This window comes from Plectropomus leopardus, chromosome 7, assembly GCF_026936395.1.
Source record: "Plectropomus leopardus strain MGB_pleo_1.0 chromosome 7, ASM2693639v1, whole genome shotgun sequence".
Classification (NCBI taxonomy): Eukaryota; Metazoa; Chordata; class Actinopteri; order Perciformes; family Serranidae; genus Plectropomus; species Plectropomus leopardus.
In genome coordinates this window covers 6,619,434-6,646,600 of record NC_142182.1, presented here as the reverse complement: position 1 = coordinate 6,646,600, position 27,167 = coordinate 6,619,434, and the positions used below count along the sequence as shown (strand labels likewise).

General features: G+C 42.7%; 1 protein-coding gene across 1 annotated transcript in view; it reads right to left on the bottom strand.

The window, feature by feature from the left end:
- Positions 1 to 27,167, bottom strand: part of necab2 (N-terminal EF-hand calcium binding protein 2) — a 147,198-nt gene that overhangs the window by 69,916 nt on the left and 50,115 nt on the right. Inside the window, exons 4-5 of the mRNA XM_042496124.2 lie at positions 25,679 to 25,704; positions 25,343 to 25,440 (exon numbers count right to left, since the gene is read on the bottom strand). Coding sequence (XP_042352058.1) covers positions 25,343 to 25,440; positions 25,679 to 25,704 — 124 coding nt within the window. The remainder of the gene's footprint in view (positions 1 to 25,342; positions 25,441 to 25,678; positions 25,705 to 27,167) is intronic.

The following is a 27,167-nucleotide window of genomic DNA, read 5'->3' as shown; positions in this document are numbered from 1 at the left end:
TATCTCTATGGATTTATTACATTACATTAAACTGATTGTATGTAGTGCACAGCATGCACCACCAGAGCTCAGTCTCTGGTCTTTACTGGTGTAACAAGACAATTTCAGTAACGAAGGGATAAGTTACAGGACTGTAAACAGCCGGCAGCAGAGAGAGTCGGTGGGAGATAACGGCATGTTTTTTGTACATCTAACTTGGTGAATTAAGGATTTATTTGGACCAAACCAGAGCTGGTGATTGTTGGAACAGTGGACTAACTAACTAAATTATTAACTCAGAGTAACCAAGACGGTTTGGGTTTTATTCTGTTTTATGACGAGTTAACAAGGCAATTAAGCCTCATCGTCTTCTGTGACTGAGAGAAAGTTGAATTAAAAAGGTATCCAGTTGAATTTATTTTTTTTAATTATGAAAAGAAGCATTTTTGTGGGTTTCTACTAAAGCTAAAATTAAGTAGCACACTTGCTGTCACATACAGTAGCTTGTATCTGACATCTTCAACAGCAGAGTTAAATTCCATAGTGCCCAGTATGTCAGATTTTGTCATCAGTCCTGCTCAACTCTCAGTGGTGAGATGGACTCTTGATGCAACTCAAGTGGAAAAATGTTTTAGGGTTCAGTTTATTTTTGGATGATATTATACTGGAGATCACATTTATTTTTCCCTCAAGGCATTCCACTTGGCTGAAAACCGAGTTTACTTGCCCTGGGCAAGTGTTAATGTGGAGACCTCTGACCAGGAAAAATTAGCTTTGCTGAACACACAACGCTCCCAGGTAGACTGTGCCGATTTAGTAAATTTAAAGATAACATGCAGATTTTTTTTTAGCCATCAACCAATTGTTTAGTTGAAGAATAGGCAGAATGTCAGTCAACTGAGCTTTTCTTTGGTTGACAACAGCCCTAATTATTTTAAACTTAGAGCGAGTTATTCCGTAAAAGGTTTTAATACCAAAATGTCTATAAAAAGTTTGGTTGGAAAAAAAAAGGCTGTGTCTTTTCCACTATCCTATGTCTTTCACACATCACAGCGCAGCCTCTCTCCTCACTCTGCTCCCTTCACTCCTCTGAAAAGACTTTCCAGCACAAATCTCCCAGAGTTCCTTTCTTGCATGCGTTTGACGGTAGAAGGGCTTATTGGACAGGCAGCGTGCGGGGAGGCAAAAATAACAAGTAAAAATAGACTAGTACCTTTCACTGCTGCCTCTTCCCCTTCTCTGTTCCCTCACTCTCTCCTCAATCTTTTCCCATGCTCCCTCAGAGCCCCCCTCACCCCCCCTACACTGTTATGACTTTAACCTGAAAGTTTGTTTCAAGCCTTAAAAACCTTTTAGTCTGAGCTTAAAGCCTGGCCCGAGGGGAATCAAAGTGCTGTTTTGAGGTTTCACTGTATATTATATCAGACTCAGCAGGAACAACACAAGGCCAGACTGAAATGTTATCCACCTTCTCTTATTAAACACAAAAGCATTATGACAAAAAAACCCAACAAAAACCTGGAAATCAATTCAATCTTCAGCTGTCAGCCTCAATCACTACTCAACACTAACTCCCAAATAAAAACCAAGCACTGTAGCTCATACAACATTCAGCTCTCAGCGTATTGATCCATAGGTAATCAATCATTTTCATTGGCCTGTTTTAAATTGTCACAAGAAGACCTTAAGAGTAAATCTATTCAAGACCCCTGAGTGTGTGGCGGACAGTTTGAAGTTTGTTAACCTGAGCAAGACTTTCTTAAAGAGAGGAATGAAAAAAAAGAAGGAGATGACATGCTGGCGACAGCATCAAAGAGTTTCTGAGCTGCTCTGCCGACGGCGTGAACACGGTGAACTGTCAGAGGAGTTGGGTCTTTCAGATAAGACCGGAGCTCCTGCTTAAACTCTAATGACCTTATCACGGCCACCTTTTAATTATTCAGGGATTTGACTGTTCTCTAAAAACACCTCCCGAACAATGACTATCCAATCATAGCTTAGCAACTGTAAGATGTGCACGGCAGGCCTGTCACATTTTGGATTTATACTCATATTGAAACTGTTTGCATGAGGCTGTAGAAAGCAACAGATACTTGTTGTCTGAGTGGTAGATCTGCCATCGTTAATTGTAAACGGAACAAAGAGTCCCCCAACCCACACGACCACATAAGTCGTATGTTCCTTCCCTGTAAATATGACCTAATAGATGAGAAGTTGCACTTCATATGATATCATACAAATTAGTGCCCCACAAATGTCCTTAATGTTCCGTTACGGAGGTCACGTTTAGGCAATAAAGGTTGCTGTGGTTAGATTGAGGAAAAAAAAATGCTGAGGACATATCTTAAAAGTTTCTCCAGGGCAAAAATCTGGACTTTTGTGACCAATCGACAACCCCAACCTGCCTCCTTGCAAGACTGCTTGAGACTTCTCCCTGATTTGCTCCCATCAGAACATTGGTCAGCCTTTCAAAAAATGTGGGATGACGACAAATTTGAGTGCGTTACTTTTCATAGGACAATGTACGAGGGGTTTGTGAGAACAGCAGACAACTGAATAAATGAAACTTGGATTACAGTGCACAAGGGTGTGTGAGAGTTTTTAATCTGGTGTCGTTGAATTAGTTTTGTTTTTGTTAAATGTGGTTACCAATCACTTAATCAGCACTGCCTAGCTTTACAGTTTGATCTAAGTTTGAGAGAGAAAGACAGAAGGAAGAAAACCCATTACCATACATCACAAAAAAGGTTTTGCTTGAGGTGGTATTTCAGGCGATTTGAAAAAGCCATATTTTGCAACACTGCAATGGAAACACTTAAAAAACCCTGTATAGGTCACATTATGGCTAATGGCTACGTGCTTGTCGGTAGGAGTTGGCTCCCTCGGGCATGATGCAGCAGGCGATACAAGACGTGATATTGCATCACATAAAAGTTTACACAAAAGTTTACTGGATCATCAGGAAGATTTGAATCTACAATTCCTCTGTGAAATCGTGAACTATCACCCCCAAGAAATCCCTCATATGTGGCCGCTCTCATGTATGAGGGGCTTGCCTTTCCATTATTGTTTGCGTAACATGCCAATGTCGCCTTGGATTGGAATTAATAATGGCAAGTGCGGTGGCTGCGATAGAAAGAAACCTGCAACATCGCCATGCTTCTTGGAATGTTATTTTGAGAGATGAAGTTGCATAACATCCCTCAACGGAAACGCAGTCATCTTGCGATTGTGTTTTATCAACATTTTGAAAATATAGCTTATGTTTTGTGCAAATCTGTAATGTAAACCAGCCTAGAGAGAGGCGATCACTTTCTGAAGCCACTTCTCTACTTCTCTTCTCTCTACAGCCCTAGAGCCAACGAAAATCTGCCAGATGACATGACACATGAGAGGTGAGCAGGAAGATCTGGACGCTGGTAGGACGGAGGGAGGTTTACCACAGTTCATTTGCACATACCCACATTGTAATGAGACAAAGCTGGTTAAAATCACTAAAGCATCCTAAAGCCAAAGATGTTTTGGACTAACATATGCAAACCTCACTATCAAACACCAGGCCATAATTGACTACATACTGTACGTTCTCCAGAGAGAAGAGTCAGTCGGTCATGTCAGCTTTACTGTCAGAAGTCACAGTGCAGTGATTCAGGGAGACAATTAAGGTTCGTGTGCACTCAGCCATTATCTGCTGCACTCTAATCAAAGGCAAACGCTCCCACAGGATGCAGAATCACACAGGTCGTATTGACTTCCATTATAACAATCAATGGCTTTTACACACATCCACACAAAAAACATGCACACTCAAACATACAAACACACATTCTCATCAGCTCGTGTGTGGAGTTGTCCAGTAAGCGTGTTCCTGGTTTACAACAGCATTCACTCTAGAGTTGGGTAAATTTCTGCTTTTGCTGGTCTGGTCTGGTGTACTAGCTCAAATCGGTTCTATTGATGCAAACCAGCTGAAAATGCATTTGGTATTATGAAATGTTTTGGCAAATTTAAAAGTAGCCAAAGTCACAGCGGTAAATCCAACTCAAATTGCATTCGTAATAAGCAATATGACTGCATGACTAATATACTATTATGTTTATAAATGGACTAAGGGAGCCGCTAGTGTCCAACAGGTCATGATTTACTGCTGAGACGGCAAGATAAGAGAGATCAAATTTCAGGAAAACGTGTTTGTTTACTTTTTGGGGCTGATGAGAGGAGACATGGCAGAGTTAGTCCATGAAATAAAACTACAACTGCCCCCGTATGACATTTTGGATTCAAAGCTGATGAAAGAGGTGTCCTTACAGGCTGCAAGCTGAACTTTCATCGGATGCTGTGTTTCTATTTATATCTGTTGCTCGCTTTGAAAGTGCTGCAGTGGAAGAGGACCAGTTGATTCATGAAGTTGAAATGAGGAATTATTTATATGAAACCTCCATTTTTTTTAACTACAAAACCCTAAAAAACAGTGTCAGCTGGCTGGAGGGATTGCCAGGGAGCTGGAAGTTTCTGCTAAGGTAAATGACTGTTGCTAAAAACAATATAAAACCTGTGTTTTCTTGCTTTAAAACTAACGTTACAATTGTAGGATGACAGCAAATAGGCTACTCACCCATCTTTTAAATGTTTATGTCTACAGTCTAATCTCAAGTGCACAGCTGATAGAAAAATGTTGTTTTTTTACATGACGTAACAGAAGTGCATATTTAATAGATTCAGTATAGACACAGCTAGGATGCGATGCGATGCCTCCTGATAGTTAGACGCTCTGTTCTCTTGGGACATGATGTTATTAGGCTACACTGAGGAGCAGCTGTTGAGTCAGTTAGAACAGCTGGTAAAATTCAATAAACCGGTTTGTTCCGATATTTGGGTTATTATCAAACCAGTTTGAAATTTCCCACTGGCACAACCCTAATCCACTGAGAGCATAAAACACTATGTAATACAACCAATCACGATGATTAAAAAATGTAGGCTTGTGGTACCATTTTCATTTGCCATTTTACGCAGGAAGCACTGATGTTTCACTAATGATTCACTCCATGAATCAAAATGCTCAGATTAAATTACCAAAGAGGGATACACATCTGAATAAACAGAAGTGATAAAGGAATTTCTTGGAGAGATTATGAATGCATTAGGAGGCCATTATGGCCACTTAGTCATTAAAAAGGAAAATGCTGATAGATTCTTGGTAGAGCTTGCTGTTTATTTGGCAGACTGCGCATGCTGATCTGATATAGCTTCTCTACAGTGTTATGCAGTATACACACTAACATTTATTTGACACAGTACAATGGACAAAGAGACAACTGTACAAGATACTGTTCTCGATTTTCCATGTGGATATTGATGCTGTGATCGCCTTAATATGCTGCTCCATATGTGTTACCTTATGTGTGGGTGCTTGGGGAGGGGGGGTTGTTATGACTTTTGAGTAGTGACATATTTAATGTGGAGGTGTAACCAATATATGAGTCTGCCGAAAGCAGACTGAATCACATCTTCAGTTGACTGGATAAACACTGCACACCCTCGTCTTCTTCTTCTACTTGTACACTAAATGATATGCTGATTTCACTTGCTGTAAGAAAAGAGGAGGGATGTGTTTGTGTGTGTGTGCATGATTGGTGACGCTTACTGTTTAATTGCGTGACTGCTTATGCACTTGGACTCAGATTAAATTAAATAAATTAGATTTTAATGGACATTATTGGGTAATGGTGCCACAATGGAGCAAAAACCGAAATAGTAAGCATTAATGGACTTAAACAGGATTAAAGAAAACAGAGTTGAAAACACCCACCACTCAACAAATCTAAAAGGAAAAAATTGATGAAATTACCTGAACAATTTGAAAATTCTCAAGCTGTGATCCCCCCAAAAATGCCATCAAAGCAGTGGTGTGGTGTGATGTGGGTGTACTTTGAGGTAAATGAGGTTACAGGGAAGGAAGTGGGTATAGTAATTAGGTCATTCCTGTGCTGTCCTGGGAAATACAAATTATTCGCCGGGCCACACAGCTGTGTAATCCCAAGTTCTCACCCCAACTCATCACATAGTGCCGCTCTGTCAGCGACCCGCTGCATCTGCTTATGACGTTTAAGGTATCCTTCTACGTCAGCTGTTTACACACATGGTGGGATGAAGCAACATGATCCTTGTATTTACAGCGCAGACCATCACGACAGTTAGGTTTAGGCAGAAGAGCCACTTCCACACAGGAAGTGAACTCTGGACTCTCGCATAAAAGTCAGTTGTTTGAAGGACCCATACTTCACCCACCCCACCCGCCCGCCTGCCTTATAAGCCCACTGGCGCTCCTTAAATTACGTGGTAACCAGCAGCATTATTACCTGACGCTGTCCTTCAGCGTTTCATGAGCACGCAACTGGTTCTGTTCGATTGCGTTCTCAAGTGACGTCTCCTTTGCGCACTGCATGTGGACGCGCCTGGTGCACTCCGGATGTCTGTCAACGTATAATGACAATGCCACCGGTTCTGTCTGAGTGTGTTCTCATCTGACATGGTCCAGACATGTTCCAGTTGGACACAGAAGGTGGCTTTTGGCGTCATGATCATATGCCGAACGCACTGACAGAGCGGTGCTAATCTACGAGTTCGGAGTCAGCACCGTCTGGTAATCTGGGTAATTTTGGGTAAAGAGAACTTCTGTAGCTCTATGTGCCACTGAGCAACAAAAGATCCTCCACAAGACAGGGCCTCAAGATAAATGGCAAATGGACTGTATTTGTATAGCGCTTTTCTAGTCTTTTTGAAAGCGCGTACAAGTTGCCACCTGCTACTCAGTAACCATTCACACACACTCACACTCCAATGACACAGCATTGGGAGCAATTTGGGATTCAGTATATTGCCCAGGGATACTTTGACATGTTGCCTGGAGGAGCCGGGGATCGAACCGCTGACCTTCCGATTAGAGGACGACCCGCTCTACCTCTCAGCCACAGTAAAATAATAAAGTAAAAGTCAAGACCTCATCAGCTCATATTGCACTTCAAAGGTTCAGGGACAGGGAGCAGCTGCCCACTTTGCCCAGTTTTAGATCAAACTTTGCTTCAGAGGAGCAAGGAATCCAGCATCAGCAGAACAGCCACACCACAGAGGATTGATTCAAAAATGCAGCGTGCCTTCTAAAAAAAAAAAGTCAGTGTGATGTGAAATTGTAGTTTCTATTTTAAAACTTTGCTCCACAGTTCACCCTGTCTTCCTCTCCCCTCTCTTTCTCCCCCTCTGTCCTTCCTTTATGTGTCTATCACACCTTCTCTCCCTCTGCTGAGTGTGTCCCGTGGGCCTGACTACAAAACCTGGGATAGAAAAGCTGTGATCTATAATTCACACAGATCACTGACCCGGGAGGAGATACACTGTCTCTCTCTGCTGGCTCCCCGAACAGCCTGGTGATTAGCTACAGAGTGTCTTATTGTTAGCACCTGTGAGTGTGTGTGTGTGTGTGTGTGTGTGTGTGTGTGTGTGTGTGTGTGCATCTACCTACTGGCGATCTGTATGTGTTTGTGGAGGTCATGGTGGGAGGAACTGAGTGTGTGTACTTGTGTTGATGTGCTTGGTTTTGGGTGACAATATGATTAAATAATTTGAGTGTTAAAGTGCAATAACATAGCATATTCAAAAAGCAGACAAAACCAAACAGAAAAGAAAAACAAACAAGTCAAGACAGAGTATTCTGCATATCTTAAAGATATTTATCAGTAAGGGCTGCGGGAAAGTGTGTGGGTGGACATTGGTAAGAGTGTGTACAGTGATGCTGGGATGTCTATATCGAGCACATAACGCTCTCTCTCCAGGACTTGTCACACCCACAATGTTGTTATGGTATGTATTTTCACACCGAAGGCATCATTGCAAATTGCACACAAAGGCGGCACATATGGAGCTGCAATATGCCCGGAGGACAGAGTCAGGAAGTATCAAGTGGAGGTGATGTAATGTTTATGGGATCTAAACAATGTAATCTGGTACAAGTAACTGACCGAGTCAGCGGGCTTATTCAGCCTGTGAGTGTGTGTACATGGTTGTGTTTGCTTCAGATCTTGAAGTTCCTACCATTTTCTTAAACATCTTAAGGTTAAAAATCTCATTATCATCCACCTACGCATCTGCACGTATGTAGCACTGCGTTAGTGCGCGTGCGCTGCGCGTGCGCGCACACACACACACACACACACACACACACACACACACACAAAGTCCTTTGTAAGAGGATGGCAGTGGCTGATTACAGGGAGTTGTAGGTGGTAATCAGTGATTATAGAGGTTGGTCTAGTTAGGGGAAATTATTCCATCTTCAGCATCTCAGATGGAGATACAGAAGCTTAGCGGAGTTGTGGAGGTGAAAAGGACGTGAGCTGATAAGATCACGCAGATGGAGTTTAGAAATCTTCTAGTGACTGTTGTCAAATTTGGCTGTTCAATTTGCCAAAAAAATCAATCAAAAAAACACAGCATGTAACATGGTGCATTGTCCCCTAGCAGGACGATGCCACATTGCAAAAAATGCTCAGAAATGGTCCAAGGAGTGTGACAAAGAGCTCCAGGCATCGACCTGGCCTCCAAATTCTACAGATCCCACTATGATCGAGCATCCATAGCACGTGCCTTAACCCCATTACACAACCAAAAGGACTCTTAAGGATCCGCTATCAACTGGAGATTTGATTCTCTGCCCGAACCTGATTCGGCCCGACACGACCTGCCGGGTTCAGGCCGGGCTGTGATTTCTCACTATTGCGGGTGTTGTGAGTCAAGTGACATTCACATGACTGCAGGATAAATTGAACATTGTTATTCACTTCTCCAGCCAGTGGTTTTAGTGTTTTGTCTGATCAGTGTATATTTTCGAAATATTTTTACATCTCTCCTTCTATAACCACCAATGAGGAATACTGATTGGGATCATACAATGTTGTAAAGACTTGATATTTTCACAATAGCCTTTCAACTGTGCAAAGATAAGTGCTGGAGTGACAAGCATGAAGGCTCTGCAAGCTGACTGGTGCTGACGAGTGGAAGAAGGGATGTAAGTGTTAGTATTGATCCGCTGATAATTCCCTATATCCTTCAGCTTAGCCTGAAGGAGCTCTATCGGTGTCACAGGAGGGAAATCAAGTCACCTCAGTCAGCTTTCAGAGGAGAGAAGAAGAGAGCTGCCTTATCGTGCACCTTATGTAGGTCCAAAAATAAACAACTCCATCAGAAAATGACCCCCATACCACCCCTACCCTGCTTCATATGACAGAACCTTTTGCTGTTTACTTCTCATACATTACTCATGTAGTCTCTGTGGCTCTATCATCTCCTGCCTGCCCTCGTTCTACTGTTGCCAGGTGTATTCTGAGACTTGTTCCCGGACTAACTGGTACAGAAGTGTCCACTTTAGATAAGTGCTCATATAGGCGTTAGATGGTGACAACATCTCATCTTGTGGTCCACTGACAAGGTGAGATGATGGGCTGTGGTGTACAGATGTCACATTTGGCATCTGTCCACCTCTCAGCCAACTCTCCCTCTCCTGTTTCCAGGTCAGGGAGAGTTGGCTGCAACATCTCTGGATAGGTGCAAAGACGATGTGACTCAGAGGTGTGGCTATGTAGGCCAACATGGCAGAAAGGGGTCTCTAACCCTTTTCATCAAATTCTGGGCAGATTGCAAGCTGCAGCCTCCCTTGCCGTTACTCTGGTGATATTTAGGACTGCTAGTTACAAGGTCCAAGAAGTCCAGTATGAGTAACAGAAGAATGGCTTGGCAGTAAGGGTGAGCAATATATCAAATATTCTCATGGTATCGCAGCTTGTTCCACGTGTGAGATATAAAATGACTATATTGCAAAAATCGAGTTTAAACTGTCACATTGTGTCTATGAGCCACTGGAGTTTTAGTTCCCTTGATCTCCTAAGGCTATCCCTCTCTCACAGACACACACACACACACACACACACACACACACACACACACACACACACACACACACACACACACACACACACACACACACAAAGCAGGGCTTTTGCAGATCTCCAGACCGTGTCTTTCAAAAAACACTTTTGTATTTGCAGAAAATGCCTCTGCTCGTTAGATGCATAAAGTCTTTTAAAAAATAAACTTTTAAAATAAAATAAAATGTCCTTGGGCAACATACATACAGGGAGTGAGCAGTGGGCTCCTGGGTGAAAGTCCGGGCCCGATTCAACTTCCCTCCTGTGCACCCAAACAAGACTCTCTAACTTCTTATATTACATTGTTACCAGCAGTGTTTCAAACTGATGCAGCAAAAGTGCCTTTTTGTTTTGGTGTCTGACACCAAAATCACTGACCAAGCGGTGGAATTTGAGGAGCTGGTAATGAGAATGGGCTGCTTTATTGGTTTGGGTGAACAGCTTGACAACAGCATCAGCAACAGTGGTGTTAGTCCTGCCTGCGGTGCTGACTTGATTGTTTTTTATTTTAACTGACAAACCGCACTTTCACGTCAGGATGCATGATGAATCAATCAGCTGGGTGTAGCTGTTGGATTTAAGAGTGTGGATTGAGGCAAATCAGTCAATGGAATTTGAATTTCCTACATGGGTCCATGTAGCACTAATGATGCAGGACATCAACAAAACTGTCCAATGAATGAGTTACCTGTCAGCCCATATTACTTAAAGCTTACAGCTCACATTTCATTGCTAAAAAGGCAGTGTGAACACAAAGCTGAACAGAACTAAAAAGCAATAATGCATCATTTTCCTGTGATCTAGACCAAATGAACTAAACTACAGGTGTGAAAGAGTCTGTAGCTTACAGCAGACACAACTGTAATACTGAGCTTTCTTTCCAACAGTGTCACGCTCTTCCATCTCAGGAGTTGTAAAGGACAGAAGAGAGAGAAATATACTCTGTCTTACAACGGAGAGTGGAGAAAAGAAGGCACAGCTTGTATTTTCCAGCATGTAGCCTATAAGCAATTTTCTGCTCATGCACTTTTTTTCAACTGGTCTTAAAACAGCTTCAGGCAGTACAACGCCCACATTTCAGTCTACCAAGGTGTGTTCTCTGGAGGTTTCCTGAGCTGCCTATTTTTAGATATTTTATTACTTTCTATTGGCTTGATCTCTTTTGCCATGGCAACCAATAAATGTAGTTTATGCTGCAGCAACTATCTGCTGTAAGAAGTTGTGCTGGATGTCAGCGGTAGTGTTTCTTTTATTTCACAGCTCAGGAGGTATCAACTCTTATTTCACAATTCTCTGCAGAGCCAGCATTGTCTCACTACAGTGGGTCTCTATCTGAGAGGATAACAGAGGTCTGATGTGTTGGGAAGCACAAGCGCAGCTCCCCGGCTGGCCCCGCTACCTCCGAAAACCCCCACAACCCTGCCTCGGCTTCACACATCAACCAATTAAAATGGTATCCTAGCAACCGCAGTCAATATGTCTCTAAGCAACACCGTTTTAGCAGTATGCAGGAAATGATATCTGAGCAGCACGCTGAGAAAGATATTCCTTTTAAATGTCTTGTCTTTCTTCTCCTGGTCTCCCTCAGTAACCACAAACTCTCACAGGCTCATGGCTCTGTTAAGTCAGTGTGTACACACACACTTACAAACACACGCAGGCAGAAATGCGTACGCACTCATTCAGCCTGTTTCTCGTGGTTATTATTCTCCTCCTCCATACTTTTTCACTGTACCATATTGGCTTCCTCATGTGATGAAGACATCCCAGCTGCAACACTCACTGACCATAGAGAGTTCAGCCACGTGTACACTGCCAGTGTGTGTGTGTGTATGTGTGTGTAGTTAAGCACTAATGGTGGTCTAGTATGACTGACCACCCGCTGCACCTCCTCTCGAGACATCTGCCAGTCCATTAGCAGGACACTAACCTGAACACAGAGACACACACACAGACACACACACACACATGGACACACAGACAGACAGACAGACAGACAGACAGACACACGCACGCACGCACGCACGCACGCACGCACGCGCGCGCGCGCACACACAATGCACTATCAGCATCTCTGCCTCAATTTTGTGGCCACTGTTTGTAGCTGTAGCTCCTCAGAGGAGAGGAACTTAATCTGACAGGAAAGACACAAACAGGACAAATCTTTCCTACAGAATCTGAATACAGTACAATATGTAGAAAAATGACTATTGTAAATATGGTAACTACTAAAATTGTGATCTAGATGGGATAGATCAGATCCATCACTGAATTAAAACCTAACCTAAGAAGTCAAATACTGAACATATGGTATATTTGGACAGTATTCTGAGTTTTTGGATTCATGGCTTCATCTTTGGTTCCACATCTAGGGGTGTGTGCACACTGCAGGACATCCAACAGCGAGCGTTCCCCTGTGGGCACAGACCTGACAAACCTCCCGCCCTCCCTCTGGTTCTCCAACATGCTCTGCGGGCCTTGGCTCTCCTCTCCCCTGCTGTGACTGCCTCTCCCACACTGTTAAGGCCTCCAGCATGCTGCAGCCTTGGCTTGACTCTCAGCTGCCTGGATCTTTCCCACAGCTTCCAAGCAGCCTCCAGCAAGTCGCACTGACCCGGGCTGCGCTCTGCTCCTCGCCAGAGAACCAGTGGAAGGTCGGGGGGTCAGTGGAGTCTGAGCCCACAGCCAAGGGCCTACTGTTGGTTTTCCCTCTGTGTCCACATACTCCTGGAGGTGAAGATGTGGACTGGGTATTTCGTCTCCAAACGTTTGCTCACTATGATTGGACAAACAATGTTTTACGCTCTAAGCAATCTTAGCACAGGAAGGATGAGCTTGCTAGGAAAAGCAGTGGGATCCATAAAAACGCATCACCAAGGGATTTAAAGAGCAGCTAGGGGAGACCGCCAGCTCACCTCGTAGAGTGTGTGCCCCATACTGGCTGAGTCCTTTGCAGTGACCCGTGTTTGAGTCCAAGCTGCAGCCTTTTGCTGACTATCATACCCAGTGTTTCCCATACATTTACTCTTCCTGACTGGCCTGCCCAGGAAGATAAAATCCGAATTCCACTGTTTTTTCCAATCAACAATGTCAGTTACGGTGTTTCCACCAGTGTTTCCCATTAATTACAGACTGTCTTTCACTTCCCAAAATCTGCAAATACCTCCTCACATCTATTGATCTGATCAGCTGTGAACGTATCAACAGATCAATTATCCACCTCAGGAGTGACATTCAGCTGCGAAGGACATAAAAAGAACTCTGCCTGCTGCTGTATTCACGGACCCGCAAAAACGTCGGATATTAGAGTGACACCACAGCTACAGTGATACTAACCGCTACGCCGCCGCGTGCCTGACACGTATGTTATATGTCACACTAGAGGATGACCCTGTTGTGTCATACACCACGTCCCTATTCCTCTTTTAAATCCAGAACACCATCATGCCCAACACGTTCTCACCCCAAGTTGTCACATATTGCTGCTTTTCAGTGAACGTCCACGTCAACATACTACGCTCTAGGTATCCTTTTTTGTCAGCTGTTGACGTTCTGAGATGCTGCTACTGTGATGTAAACACAAGCACATGGTGGATCACTCCCGCAGCAGAATCCAGGGTTTGTTGGATCCATAGGGACATTTGAGCTCCCTATATTATGTCTTTACCTGCAGCATTTCAACCTAACGGTGTCCAGTGACATATTATGTGGAAAGGACAGGTTCTGTCTAGCTGTGTTCTCAAACTGATGCTAACCATCGCGTATCATGCTGCCACGGCAGGTGATGTCCGGCTTTCAGGGGGTGTATAATAACACTGAACGGTTCTGTCCGGCCGCGTTCTCAGCTGACAACGGGATCTTACATTTCAAGCACTGCAAAAGCAGTGGGATTTGATGACTTTGAAATAAGAAGGGACTGTCATGCCATTACAAATCACACACTGGGGTGGCATTGTACCTGCAATGTTTGGTTCAGCGTGAAAAAAAGCACACATGGCAAAACAGAGAGTCCTTGTTGCTGCAGTATTGTGGGATCTCTGTGTAAAAAAGCCTACATTGAAGTTAGTCATCCTGCTCCTCCTCCTCCATCCTCCAGTAAGGACTGGACACAGCTATTAAAAGAAAAAGATAATACATCACCAAATTTTTTGGCTTACTGGAGAGATTTAACTGGTGGAAGTGACTGTTGGAAATGTGGAAGTAGTTAACAGCAGGCATAGCGCCTGAGTTTGTTTCTAAACAGACGGCAAACCCACTAACAGGCATCAGAAACATACAGACTCCTCAGAAATCATGCCAGCTTCATCTGCCTTCAGAGGGAGACACGAATGGAGGGAGGCGAGGAGGAGGATGGAGGATGGAGGAGGAAAGGCGGGGAGAAACAGTAGGAGGGAGAGAAGGTGCTGGAGGAAATGGAGATAAGAGGGGAGACGAAGGAGGCGGGAAGTGGGAAAAATTGGAGGTTCAGAGAGTAAGACCATAAAGGGGCATAGGAGAAAAGGAGGACAATGTGCTGTACTGTACATTGTGTTGAGCTTTCTGTTTCTTTGTGCACATTCTCACTCCTTCAATTCTCTACTAAATCCCCAAGTGGAGTTCCTCTCTCTTCTTTCACCCAATTATCCATCCACCTATCTCTCTTTATCACACACACACACACACACACACACACACACACACACACACACACACACACACACACACACACACACTTTCTGACTCCTACAGTCCTCTGCATTATTCATGCTTTGGGTGTAACCTCATCAGTCAACACACACCCAGCTGACAACACAACACACACTCTGCCAGTCCTTTTCTCTCTCTCTCACTGCCACATACACACTCATACACAAATTATTTATGTCCACATCATTAACAGTTGTGGGAGACACTGAAAATGCAGTCAGTCAGTCAGTCAGTCAGTCAGTCTACAGTCATATCGTCTACCTCCGCTCTACAAAACACCATGCTCCTAAAGAGGATGCAAAAAGGTACACATACAGCACGGCGGCTGCTGCAATTGTGAGAGGAGCAACTGGAAAAACCCTATCTGCAATGCTAATGTAGGAGAGATGGGGGGGGGGAGGTGTTGTACTGTTACGGTACAGGCTGGTTTCACAGAAATTATTGTAGCTTCTGATCTGTAAAACTCTGCCGGTTAAAAAATGAACTGCTGTCTCATCAAAAAAGTACTCAAAGTGTCGCAGCTATGAATAACTTTGGTTGATCCAGGTAGGCCACCTGTCAGTCCTCATTTATTCATGACAGTGTGTTGTCATAGTACAGTGTAATCTTCTGAAATGCAAGCGATGAGATGAGGGAATGTGTTGAGCCAACATGAGAGGATCTGCAGGGAGCAGAGACGGCTAAAGCTGAACATCTGTGCAGCTCGATGGGAAATGGCGCTCCCAGAGACACGCGGGGATGGATGAGATTTGAATATATACACAGTCAAAGTCTCATACTAGCTCAAGTGTGTAGTAAACATTGCCTACGTGCTCTTTTCTCCATATACTTAGAAAGAACAAGTACTTAAAAATGGCAGTTTATAAACAGCTGCACTTGGTAGGAGGCATGCAAATGCAATGTAAGAAAAAAAGCCTGAGGATGAGCAGAACAAGAGGCCCCACCAGCCAATTAGATAAAATCATTTCCCCCCTACCACCTCAGTCAAGTTATGGCAGTTATTACAAACTTCTATGTCTTAATTGTCATCATTAGAAAACTATAAAAAAAAAAAAAAGGATATAAATATATATAGGCCACCAAGATTAAGGGCCATATCTCACACCCTATGACAGGCGGCACACAGCGCAGCTCAAATAAAAATTTAAAACCGACGCAGTTATCATTTTTACGGCCAGCACCCGTTGAGTACATTTACATGCACATAATAGTGCTCTTATTTCAAAAAAGACATTATTTCTGCTAAGCTGTTTACATGGGCATTGAAAATGAATATTGCACTAATATTCCCGGTTACATGCAGCCATGCGTACTCCCATTAACGTGTCAAAACATCACGTCAAAATATGGAAAAATAGAATAGCTAGAGTGGCTTGTCATTTTGCTTTGCATAAGAATAAGATTTTTTCACAGTTTCCTACTGGAAGTGGGCTTGTTGGGCCGTGTGAGCTCAGAGCCCCTCTTTCATTCCTCTCTCAGCCATCCACACCGGAAAGGTTGGCGTTGCTATATTTGCTCATATCTAAAAAACTTGTTGAAATCCAAGTCTTGGAAACTCCAACCTTCTGCCATCACATGAATGCCGCAATGGACAAGTGCAAAACAAGTTACATGAACGAGAAAAGCCACTGAAGTGACATGTTTGAGCAAAGTCATGTAAGCTTCCACTCAGCAGCTGAATGATGAAATGAAACCATGTAATCACTCATCAGTTTCACTGACTGAGCTGCTGAGTTTACTCCTCATCCAGACAGCGATGGCAGCCATGAGACAGATGTGGAGCTTTGTTTCTGACCTCCCTCTCACTGTGTCTGGCCTCTTGCCTCGACTCAATCTCCTGTTCTATTATATCAACTCCTACACTCCCTTCAGCTTCTTGTTTGCGCCTTCATTCTTTCCTTCATTTCTTTTCTGTTTCTCTCAAACTCTTTGTGCACTTGCCCTTTATGAAACTCTCCCTCCCTCTCACTTTTCTTCATCATTAACTCCTTCCCTTGCCTCCTCTCATCAGTCTAGCTTTATTTATTTAACATGCATTATCCTGCTCCCTGGTTACCAGGTTCCGGAGGCTGAGAGATGCACTTGTCGTCAAGGTTGACATAGCAACGGTTCTTGCATGAAATGTTAAACTTTTGTTATGGTTTGGCCTTTCGTTCACACGACAACAGCGTTTTGGGGGCGCGAAAATGCAAAGTTTTGAAACTGCGTTCCAGAGTGTAATCTTTTGAAAATGCAGCCCCTCTGTTGACATGTAAACTGTCAATGTGCGGACCCTGTGAGAACGGCGACATCAATGTCGCACTTCACGCAAGTGCGTGGTGTTCTTTTATGGTGTGTCATTACAAAGTTACACCACCAACTACTGGCCTGGCGTGCATACTGCAGCGTTTTTGGTTGTTTTTGCAGACCCCTATACACAAGGATCGTTTTCACAAAACGCGAAGAAAAGACTTTTCCTCTTTAAGTTGGTCATCACCTAAACGTGGCCTTAGAGATGTGTATATATAATTTATGTGTGTGTGTGTGTGTGTGTGTGTGTGTGTGTGTGTGTGTGTCTGTCTTTGGGCTGCTATGATTGCAGGAGTGCCCCAGTCTGAAGTCCCTGGCACCAGGTGCTACACACACTCCTCACAAACACACACTCAGGAGCACACACTGCTGCCTGAGCACTGCAGTAAAATCACCTTGGGACATTCAGCAATTTGTAATCATTAAACCTGCCTTGTATGTAATCTATGAGGTGGCCTCACATTCTGGAGAAAGTTATCAAATTGTCATACAGTGAAGGCACAAAATAAGCCCTCTCATAATGTCTCACCTGATCTAACTGAACTTGAAACCCATGAATAAATAAATGCCATATCTAATTATTTATTTATTCCTTTTCCCCTATAATTTCTTTATGCTAATATGACAAGCTAGGCGTTTCCACTTGCTGTCAGAGATGGAGATCAACCCGAAGAGCTCTGCTGTTGCTACTTAGCAGAGTATGTAATTCAACCCTTAAGTTTTAACTGAATGCATAACGGACTGAAACATCTTATATCACTAAAATTAGCATACATCCGCATTTCTCTGTTACTATTTTGTACATTTTTTGTTGTTGTTAGTAATCTTTATGATTATTTTGTTTACTTAAACTATTATTATTTGTATTATTAGCATTTGACTGGTCATAAAATTACTTTTATGCACTGTCATTCGTCTTTGTGGCCTCTGTCAGCTGTCAATCAGCTGTCGTCTGTTTACAGACCTGTCAATGGGATGAATCCTCCACTGTGCAGAGGACTGTGGGTCAGAGTAACAAGCAAATCCTGCTGACATGCATACTGCACAATTCGATCAGATGTGGCAGAACATCCTGTATTTTTGGCATACAGCATTTGACATACTATGTATTGGGACCATAGACTGTATATCAAAATAGACAATGCACCACATTCAACCCCACTATGCTTAAGTGAAGCTAAAATCCTGGAAACGTCCGCTGTCATCTTGCGCTGGTGACATCAGTTCCTGCCAAAACACCTGTCCGACCAATCACGAACAGCCCCATTAAATGCTAGCGCAAATACAGCTGTCAATCACGGCAGAAAATCCCCTTTTTAAATAATTAATAACAATTAAAAATATAAAAAATATAAAAATATAGATACATATTTTATATTGAGATATATCCTAAAAATATTGCAATATAATTTCTGGCCATATCACCCAGCCCTACTATATAATGTGTCAGTATGCGGATCGGAACGCACAGTAAGTAAATGCCGCCACTTCTTGTTTCAGAAAGCTCTCTGGCGTTTCATGCACAGTCCAGCCATAAAGGCTTTGACCTAGTCTTGTTGACATTGTGCAATAACCTTTTACTGCCTTTTGTCAGTTTTCAGGCTTCATACATCGAGTGTGTGAAAGTCCATCTCACATGACAAAAGTTCAAAAGCACGTGCTCAGCTTCAGCAGTGAAACACTCCAACCCTGCAATTCCAACATACCGTAATATCTACACACAATGTGGGCCTGAAACCCCATTAAATCCTAATGAATAAGTGATGAACGCTCCACAAAGAATCATATCTCCTCCACCGAGTGAGCCAGCTGATGTTTTACACACCGACTTCTGTTTCATCCTTTTATTCATCACTATCATCACTTCACGCCAACCTCTCTCCACACCCCCTTTGCCTAACCTGCTCTCGTCTTTCCTATCTTTACTCCTCCTTTCTTCTCTTCCAAATCTCCTCCATCAATCTTGCGCCCATCTTACTCTCCTCATCCCACTCACACGTTATTGTGTACAGACCAAATCGCCTCCCTCTGCCCTGTGATCCGCTTCACCTTAATCTTCATGAAGAAAGGAGAAGGATGAAGAGGATGAGGTGGGGGAGGCAGCGATGGCTCGGGGGTGGAAGAAGACAATAGCGCGGGGATGAAAGAGGAGAAGATGAGAGAAAAGAGAAGCGAGAGGAAGAGGAGGTGGGGAGGAGGAGTCAGATGAGAAGCAGCTGAAAAGCTCATGGAGGGTCACTAACCGGCGCGAAACAATTTCCCGAACTGATTTTGAGAAAAAAAAACAAAAGACAGGCTTAGCAAGATTTTATTCTTAGAGAAACTATGTGTGTGTGCCTGTAGAATTGTAATTTTGTGTGTGTGTGTGTGTGTGTGTGTGTGTGTCAGCTCGTGCGGTTAAAGCTTAAAAAAAATAAAGTGCTAATGAGAGTGGCTCATTAAACATAGCATTTATACAGGAAAAGACAGGACAGGAGATTTAATGAATACTCTCTCTTCTCTTTTTGTCACCTGCTTTAGCTCTCATCACCCCAAACACGCACACACACGCACACATACAGTCCTCATGGGAGGGGCCGTTATTTATCTCCACCTGCTGAAGAGCCAATTAAAATTGTTTTCTGGAACCACTTCTGATTCTGATGCCATAAAAGCTCTCGCCAAAAAAAAAAAAAAAAATAAACAGTTAGTTGAAACAACACAGGATATGGAAGCATTTCAATACATTTGCTCCATCCCCGTGGATTATATATTTGTTCTCTAACGCTGTCTAAATCATGACATCCAAAGGCGTCAGCTGGGAGTATGAGTAAGATGCTGCTGTAGTTAAGATGCAGACATGCAGGAGGGCTTTCTCCAAATCCTTCTTGGCCAAACAAACTTTCAGTCTTTTCTTTCCTGAAGTTCTCTCCTACTGTAAACTTCCCTTTGCTGTTCATAATTGCTGATGGCCGTCATCTTTGATCACAAAATCAGGACTCTTGGAAATTGGTGCAACTGCAGTAAACTGTCGGGAAGATATCAGAGAAATGAGGCCCTGCGTGACGCCAGATGACGACATGCGGGGGGTCTGCTTGCAAATATCTGGTGGACACCCGAATGATGTCTTAACAAGCTTGCTTCATGGTGAGTTACATCAACTCAACATCTCCAAGACAACCATCCCCAAAGTATCCTGCCTCTATGGCAACCGTCACCATAGTAACCTGCGGGAACTATTGAGGTGGTGGCATGCTGACTTGAGCTGTAGTGGCATGCTAGGATACAAAGTTAATAGTTTACACTTTACACTACATTTCTTTTTTTTGTTCAACTTTGAACCTTAGCTTCATACTTTAAAGATTCAATATTCTAAAAAGTCATGTCTTTTTAATATAAACCAGGCATAGTTGCCATATAAATATTGCCAGAAAAAAACGCTCTCAATCCAAAGAAAAATGCACGCAGTCCGTATTCAGAAGCTGTGCCTTTAATCGAGCGGTTAGAGGACTTCCATGAAGCTGTAATGTCACAACTATACTTATGCACAGTTCCTACGGCCCAAAGCAACCTAGATTTAATACTTTTTTAAAACTTTTTGATGCAACTTGGTAAAAAATTAAATACCAATATTATGAACAATGTTTATTGTAACTTAAAAAATTAGTTTTCATCAAGTCAAGTCAAGTCTATTGTATTCATAAAGCCCATTTTTACAAATCACAGTTTGCCTCAGTGGGCTTTACAGCATACAACATCCCTCTGTCCTTAGACACATCGACTAAGAAAGTTGAAAATGTTCTGCTGTTGCTTATTTGAAAAAAGTTTTAAAATATAGATTTTTAAATCTAATCTAATCTAATCCAAAACAGGAGCATATTGCAGATGTATATGGGATGAAATTTGTCATAATTCTGCAGTGTTAATAAGTCAATAAAACAAATACGCAACAGACGGCTCAACAGACACAAAGCAGATGATAGTGTTTATCCACCTGTGAAGATGCTGCAGTAATCTCAGCATCTAAAGATAATGATGTCTTCCTTGCTGCTTCCTTCGTGCATTAGCAGGATAATTACAACTAATACCTGGGCTGATCTGATGTGAGGTCAGAGGTGATTTGAGTTTATTAATCACCACTAATTACTTTATGATCAGCTCATTTCCTGAATCTCATGAGCCTCTTAAGACGGGCAGCGACTGCTTCCACTAATTGATACCATGACAGTCAAAATAATGAATAACGCATGAAGTGAATGGAAATATCAGATTTGCATTAATTATTACTGTGTTGGTTGTTCCTCTGGGTTCCTCCCTCCTCTGGGAGGAAGGCACGATGAGCGATGGTGACACAGACAGATTCAGTATCTTGCTGGTGTCTAGTTTGTTGCCCAGCTGTTTGGATTACAGCTGTGAATCTAAAATTTAGTTTTAGAGGGACAGTTCACGCCCAAATAAGAAATACATATTTTTTGCCTTATGTACTATTTATTGGTCTAGATCAGGAATACTCAACTTCCTTTGCTTACGGGCCACTTTTGTAAGATTACAGGAGGCCAGGGGCCAGTTGCAGCAACCCCATTCGTGTTTCAAGGATTTTAGGACATTCCTAGGCTATTAGAATGTTTCTAGGATTTCAGCACATTTTTATGATTTTAGCATGTTTCTAGGGTCATAGGATATTTCTAGGACTTCAGGATGTTTCTATCATTTTAGGACATTTCTTGAATTTTAGGACGTTTCAAGGATTTTAGGAAGTTTCTAGGATTTAAAGACATTGGGGGCTTAGCTAGGACCTCAGTTGGCGGCCGTGGGGGATTCTACGCAGAGCTTTTTTAACAAAAAAAAGTGCCAACTTTGATGCTGTTTTATGTACTTTGGTGCTTTGTGTATACTATAAGTACAAAAACAATTCTCAGGTTGAATCACTGTATTTCTATTGTGAATTAGAAAATGGTTGGGAGGCTACCCAGCACCCTGTCTGGGGCCAGATTTGAACCACGGCCACTGGTCCACTGTTTTGGTGTGATATTGTTTAAGAGTGTTGGAGGTATCGGCCATAAAAATGTCTGCCTTCTCTCTAATATGCTGCTAGCTCAAACCTCTTAGGTCATTTGAGGAGGATGCAATAAATGTTGATTTCTCACACTGTCACAAGCTCAAGCCTCTCATCGATGAGTAGATGCTCTCTTCCTTCTGCATGCTAGAAGGAAAAAACTTGAGTAACCAGGTCATGATTTTTGGAAAAAGACATTGCTGTTGAGTTTTTCAAATGTAGACATCTCCATGGCCAATATCTCCAACATTCAGTATCCCACACCAATACAATCTAGATTGATAAAAAGCACTTCAGGTAAGAGGAAAATATGTTGTTGTTTTTTTTTATTTTGGGCTGAATAGTCCCTTTAAGGGATACATTCAGACAATGTTTTTTCTGGCCTTTATTCTTTACTCCGTTATTCAGCCTATTAAGTCATGCAGGTACTGCACTGGCTAATGTAAAATGTCTTATTGCAGGAGCAGGCTGTGATTTTATAAATCCTGTCCAGCATTGCAGGGATTTGGTAAGGTTTTTGCACCATAGCAAAGCCAATGCTACTGGAGTACATTTCAGCTGAATAATCTGGCGACCCATTTTATCTCTGCTGCAAACCGCAACTGGGTTACAGCCAAGTGCTTTTAAGAAGAAACCCCAAACACACACACACACACACACACACACACACCTATGGACACTACTGTAAGTAACAGCAGAGCACAAAGTCTGCCTTCCTATTCCACTCAGTCTCCCTCTCTCTGTGTCTATATTCATTGAGGTGAATGGAGAGGTAATCAATTCTCACTGAGCTCTAAAAGGCCAGGGCTCAGGCTGCAGCCTTCTGCTCAAGCTAATATCACGCTCTGTCTTTTAGCTCCACCCACTCCACCTCCTCACATCTGCCTCAGTTTGGACATTTTCTCCAGTTTTTATATGGAGGTTGTCCTGAGACTCTTTAAAAGCCACAAACAACAAGCGATTGGATGCATTGCTTTTACTGTTTTCTAATTCACAATATATTGATTACTCAGTCTTGACGTCTTGATAGAGAATTGCAGTAGTCGGGGAGCAGGGTGAGGAGGTAAATAATGAGACCAACAGTACAGAGAGGAGGTGGTAAAAAGAAGAGACAAAGTCGAGTGCAGGAGGAGAAGATAAAGAAAGGAGCATCACCGTTGCTCCTATTTTAAAGTGTAATGTTAAACTGAAACATATGCAGCTTTTACTGCCAGCCCAGTGACTGAGGCTTTTATCTCTACTGGTAGATTAGCACTCAGACCAGCCACTTAGACCTTTGCTGAGGAGGAGATAAGCTCCAGCCTCTGAAGAGGCACCATTTGAAACAAGAACTAGCTAACCATGAACACTGGAAGTGTTGCTCAAGAAATCAAGGGTGAATTTCAAGTAAAGCCTCCTGCAGACTGTGGGATTTTAACAATCTTATAAGTTTAGTGCAAGCAAAAATGTGCGACATGGACCTTAGTAACATCAAGTTTGACCTATGCAGATTGTATGATGACATCATCTAATTTGTACATCGACATCAATACACATGAACAAAACATTGTCAGCGTGTGTCATTCATCTACACCACTGTAGTGGTAAGAGAAAAATGTAAACAAACACATCGAGCCCTTGCTATAGTGGCATTTATGTGTGTTGAAAAACTTACAATGTTGTATATTTTGCACAAGCACATAAAATGATCACTACCTACCAGTTTCAGTCATGTACGTAGCTTCAGCCCATTCTCATTCCGAAGTTGTCAAATGTGCTGCTTTTGCAGCACTTACAGTGTAAGATCCCCATGCCAAAAGCCGCCTTTCCAGTCTGCATGATACGTATGATATGCTGGACGTCCTCAGCTTACGAAGTGACCTTACAGAACCAATTGCGGTTTTCTTATACGCTGTTGGACAGCCAGAATGCACCTGCCGTAGCAGCATGATATGCAGATGGTTTCCGTCATTTCAGAACACAGCCGGATGGAATCGGTTGCGTCTGCAAGATACGCCACTGGATGGAGTCAAGTTAAAACGTTGCCAGTAATGAGGTAATATGCGGTCCCTATGGGGCAGGTGGGTGGGGCAGTGGATGGATCCAACAAACCCTGGACTTTCATGCAGGAATTTGGTGTTTGCTTCCCGTCTGAATGTAATGTGTCTGCCTTAAGTAATTCCACCAGGAATGTGTGCTTCCTGGATTTGCCGATGCAGCAACTTGCTGTATGACATCATATTGGCAGCCCCATTCTCACCAGATTACCTCCATCAAAATGAAAGAGGGAGTTGTAGGTTATTTCATGCAGAGCTACTGCAGATTTTTCACTTAGCTCATAAAGAGCTCCAGTTTTGGGTGTCTGAGCCAATACTGCATTGGTCACCATCAAAGTGAAAAAGGGAACATATTGTAACAACAACATAAAGATGCAGAGGAATGACCACAGCGCAACAGAAAATCTAAAAACAAGTGTTTGCTAATTGACAGACAGCTGCAGATTGGTTTTGAAACATAGTAGAGATAGTTTAGCCTCAATTCTCTCTTTCTCTCTCTCTGCAGCAAAATCTATTATAGCCGTGAAATCTGAAACACACAAAAACCTCCATCAATATTTGACTCGTCAGCAGTGTCTGAGCTTCAGTTTGGCTATTTGACTCTTTGAGCTGGTCCACCCCATGAACCGCACCGCTGGAGCTCTGCCACACTGCCGGCAATAATGATATCACAGCCCCAGAGAAACGAGAGATAGTGTGTGTGTGTGTGTGTGTGTGTGTGTTGGGTACAGGAAAAAGGGACAGTATGAATAAGAGTAAGAAGAAAAGAGAGTACAAGCGATACAGCAGCAGAACAAGAGAGACACTTGACTGATTGATTGAACAATGGCTGCTCATTAAAAAGAAACTAGCCAGAGGTTTTTTTTGTATGAGGGCCAGCAAATGTGTGTATGTGTGTGTTTGTGTGTGTTTGTATGTGTGCGTGTGTGCGTGTGTGTTTGAGTGCCACTGAAAGGCCTGCAGCTGCAAGAAAGATAAAGACAGAGCTGTTGGATAGAGATATAGAGACACACAGAGCTGATTCAGAGTGCTACATGCACGCATGTGTGTGCGCGCGTGCGCGCGCACACACACACACACACACACACAGGAGCAGAACCCTGCTATAAATAGCACATAGGAAAAAAACTAGGATAACACATTAGTGATCTCCAGATGACTGCCACACACACGCAGTACACACTCTCTCTCTCTCTCACACGGACACACACACACACACACATGCAGTACACTCACGAACACATGCACTCACACACTCACAGACTGAGAGAACACAAGGGAGAAACTTGACATATCATTATTTTGCTGTCCTCCATAATGCACACACACACTTTTACCTTTTTGGTGAAGTCCATGGCTTTGAGGATGGAAAGGTTGAGTGTTTCCAGCGAGGCCAGCACGCCCTCGTAGTCCCCCATGTGCTTGGCAAAGTAGTCTGTACACACATAGGAGCAAAATGGCACAAGATTTACACAACTGTTGGAGTCAAAGAAATATTTGCAGTGGTTAGTGGCTGAATTGATATTGTACATTTAAAAGAAAAATAATTGCATTTCAACAGAGAAGTACTTCTTAATAATAGATAAGAAAGAGAATGAGGGCAGCGGTAGGGACATGTTTGTGTGTGTGTGTGTGTGTGTGTGTGTGTGTGTGTGGGCAGGCAGTAGACTTACCACAGAGTTCCTTAGTGTCAACATTACTATCACAGCACGGCAGAGGAGCAGCAGAGGGAGAAAGGGAGGCAAGGAAGGAAAGCAGGAAGAAAGGATGGAGAAGAGCAGGGTCAGAAACAGAGGAAAGGCTTTTTTTCATGCAGTCTGTCTAACACACACACACACACTCACACACACACTCACACACACACACACACACACACACACACACACACACACACACACACACACATTTGGAGTTTGGCAGGCGGGGAGCGATCTAACAAGACTCTCTGACAGGAGTCTGAATCAATCCACCGCCATCATTCATGCTCAGTTCACTGTGCAGGGACTCATTTGGCAGCGGATTCTTCACTGGCGTTATGAAGACTTTCTCTGGTTGACTTACCAGGAGAAAAGGAGATGAAAAAGGGAGGAGAGACAGAGACAGAGAGGAAAAGTGAGACAATGAAGGAAGAAGGAGGAAACAGCCAAAAGAGAGATGTGATATGTGACTGATGATGGGAGAACTGGGGACAGCGGAGAAGACAGGCAGAGAGACTCCATCTGTGCATCTGTTCATCTTAGAGTAACTATTAATAAATGTTCAATAATGCTGCACATTAAAGAGATTTTATAACCCTCAGGGCTCGCCTTAATATTACACACACTCGTATCGCTCTGCACACAAAATGCGCTTTTCAAAATCAAACTTTAAAAAAACGTACATTAACTTAATTTTCTACTTTCATTGAGTTCATTTTTTTCAACCGGCATCAATTCTAATCATAAATATCAAATATTCATTAATTTTCAGGATTTTGACCCTATAAATGCCAGGTTTTTGTTAGGATGCCACTATGTTTTTAGATGAAGTATTGTAAATATACTACATGCTAAGATTTTTTTTTTCTTAAGAAAATCACGTTCATGAGAATGGGATTAACAACCCGAAAACATAATGCCTCTGGCCATGCCATTGCTGGCCCATACAGTAAGTGATGTTAACCCTTTATTCATTGCTATTTGAACATTTAAATATCAACAAAATGCCCTTTAGTTTATGTGCTCTGTTGTGATTGAAGGATCTTCTTTAGACAGTCTAAATAACTCATTTCCTTTAATTTAACATCAGTTTTACTTCCATTCTCAGGCTGTGCCAGAATTAATCCTGCTGCAGCACTGTGACAGATGGGCTTCAAGTTATCCAACAAAAGTTTCTCCCAGCATTCAATGCATTTTCCTGTTTACTTATAATAACATAATGACATATGTAGATTAAGCTGCATTCCTGGGTGTTTGTCAGTGCTGTAAAACTGTTCCAACATTGAGTTGAGAAAATAAAAGTGGCAGATTGTTTATGATCCAAATGGTAGCTCCAGATGCTGCATTTCCACAGAGGAGGCAAACAAGTAATTATGTTGTTCACTGCAAGTGATACAGGCGCCCATTTCGTTACTGAGAAGATTATCCCTCAAAGTTTCATTAGTACTTGGGATTCCACCTTTGG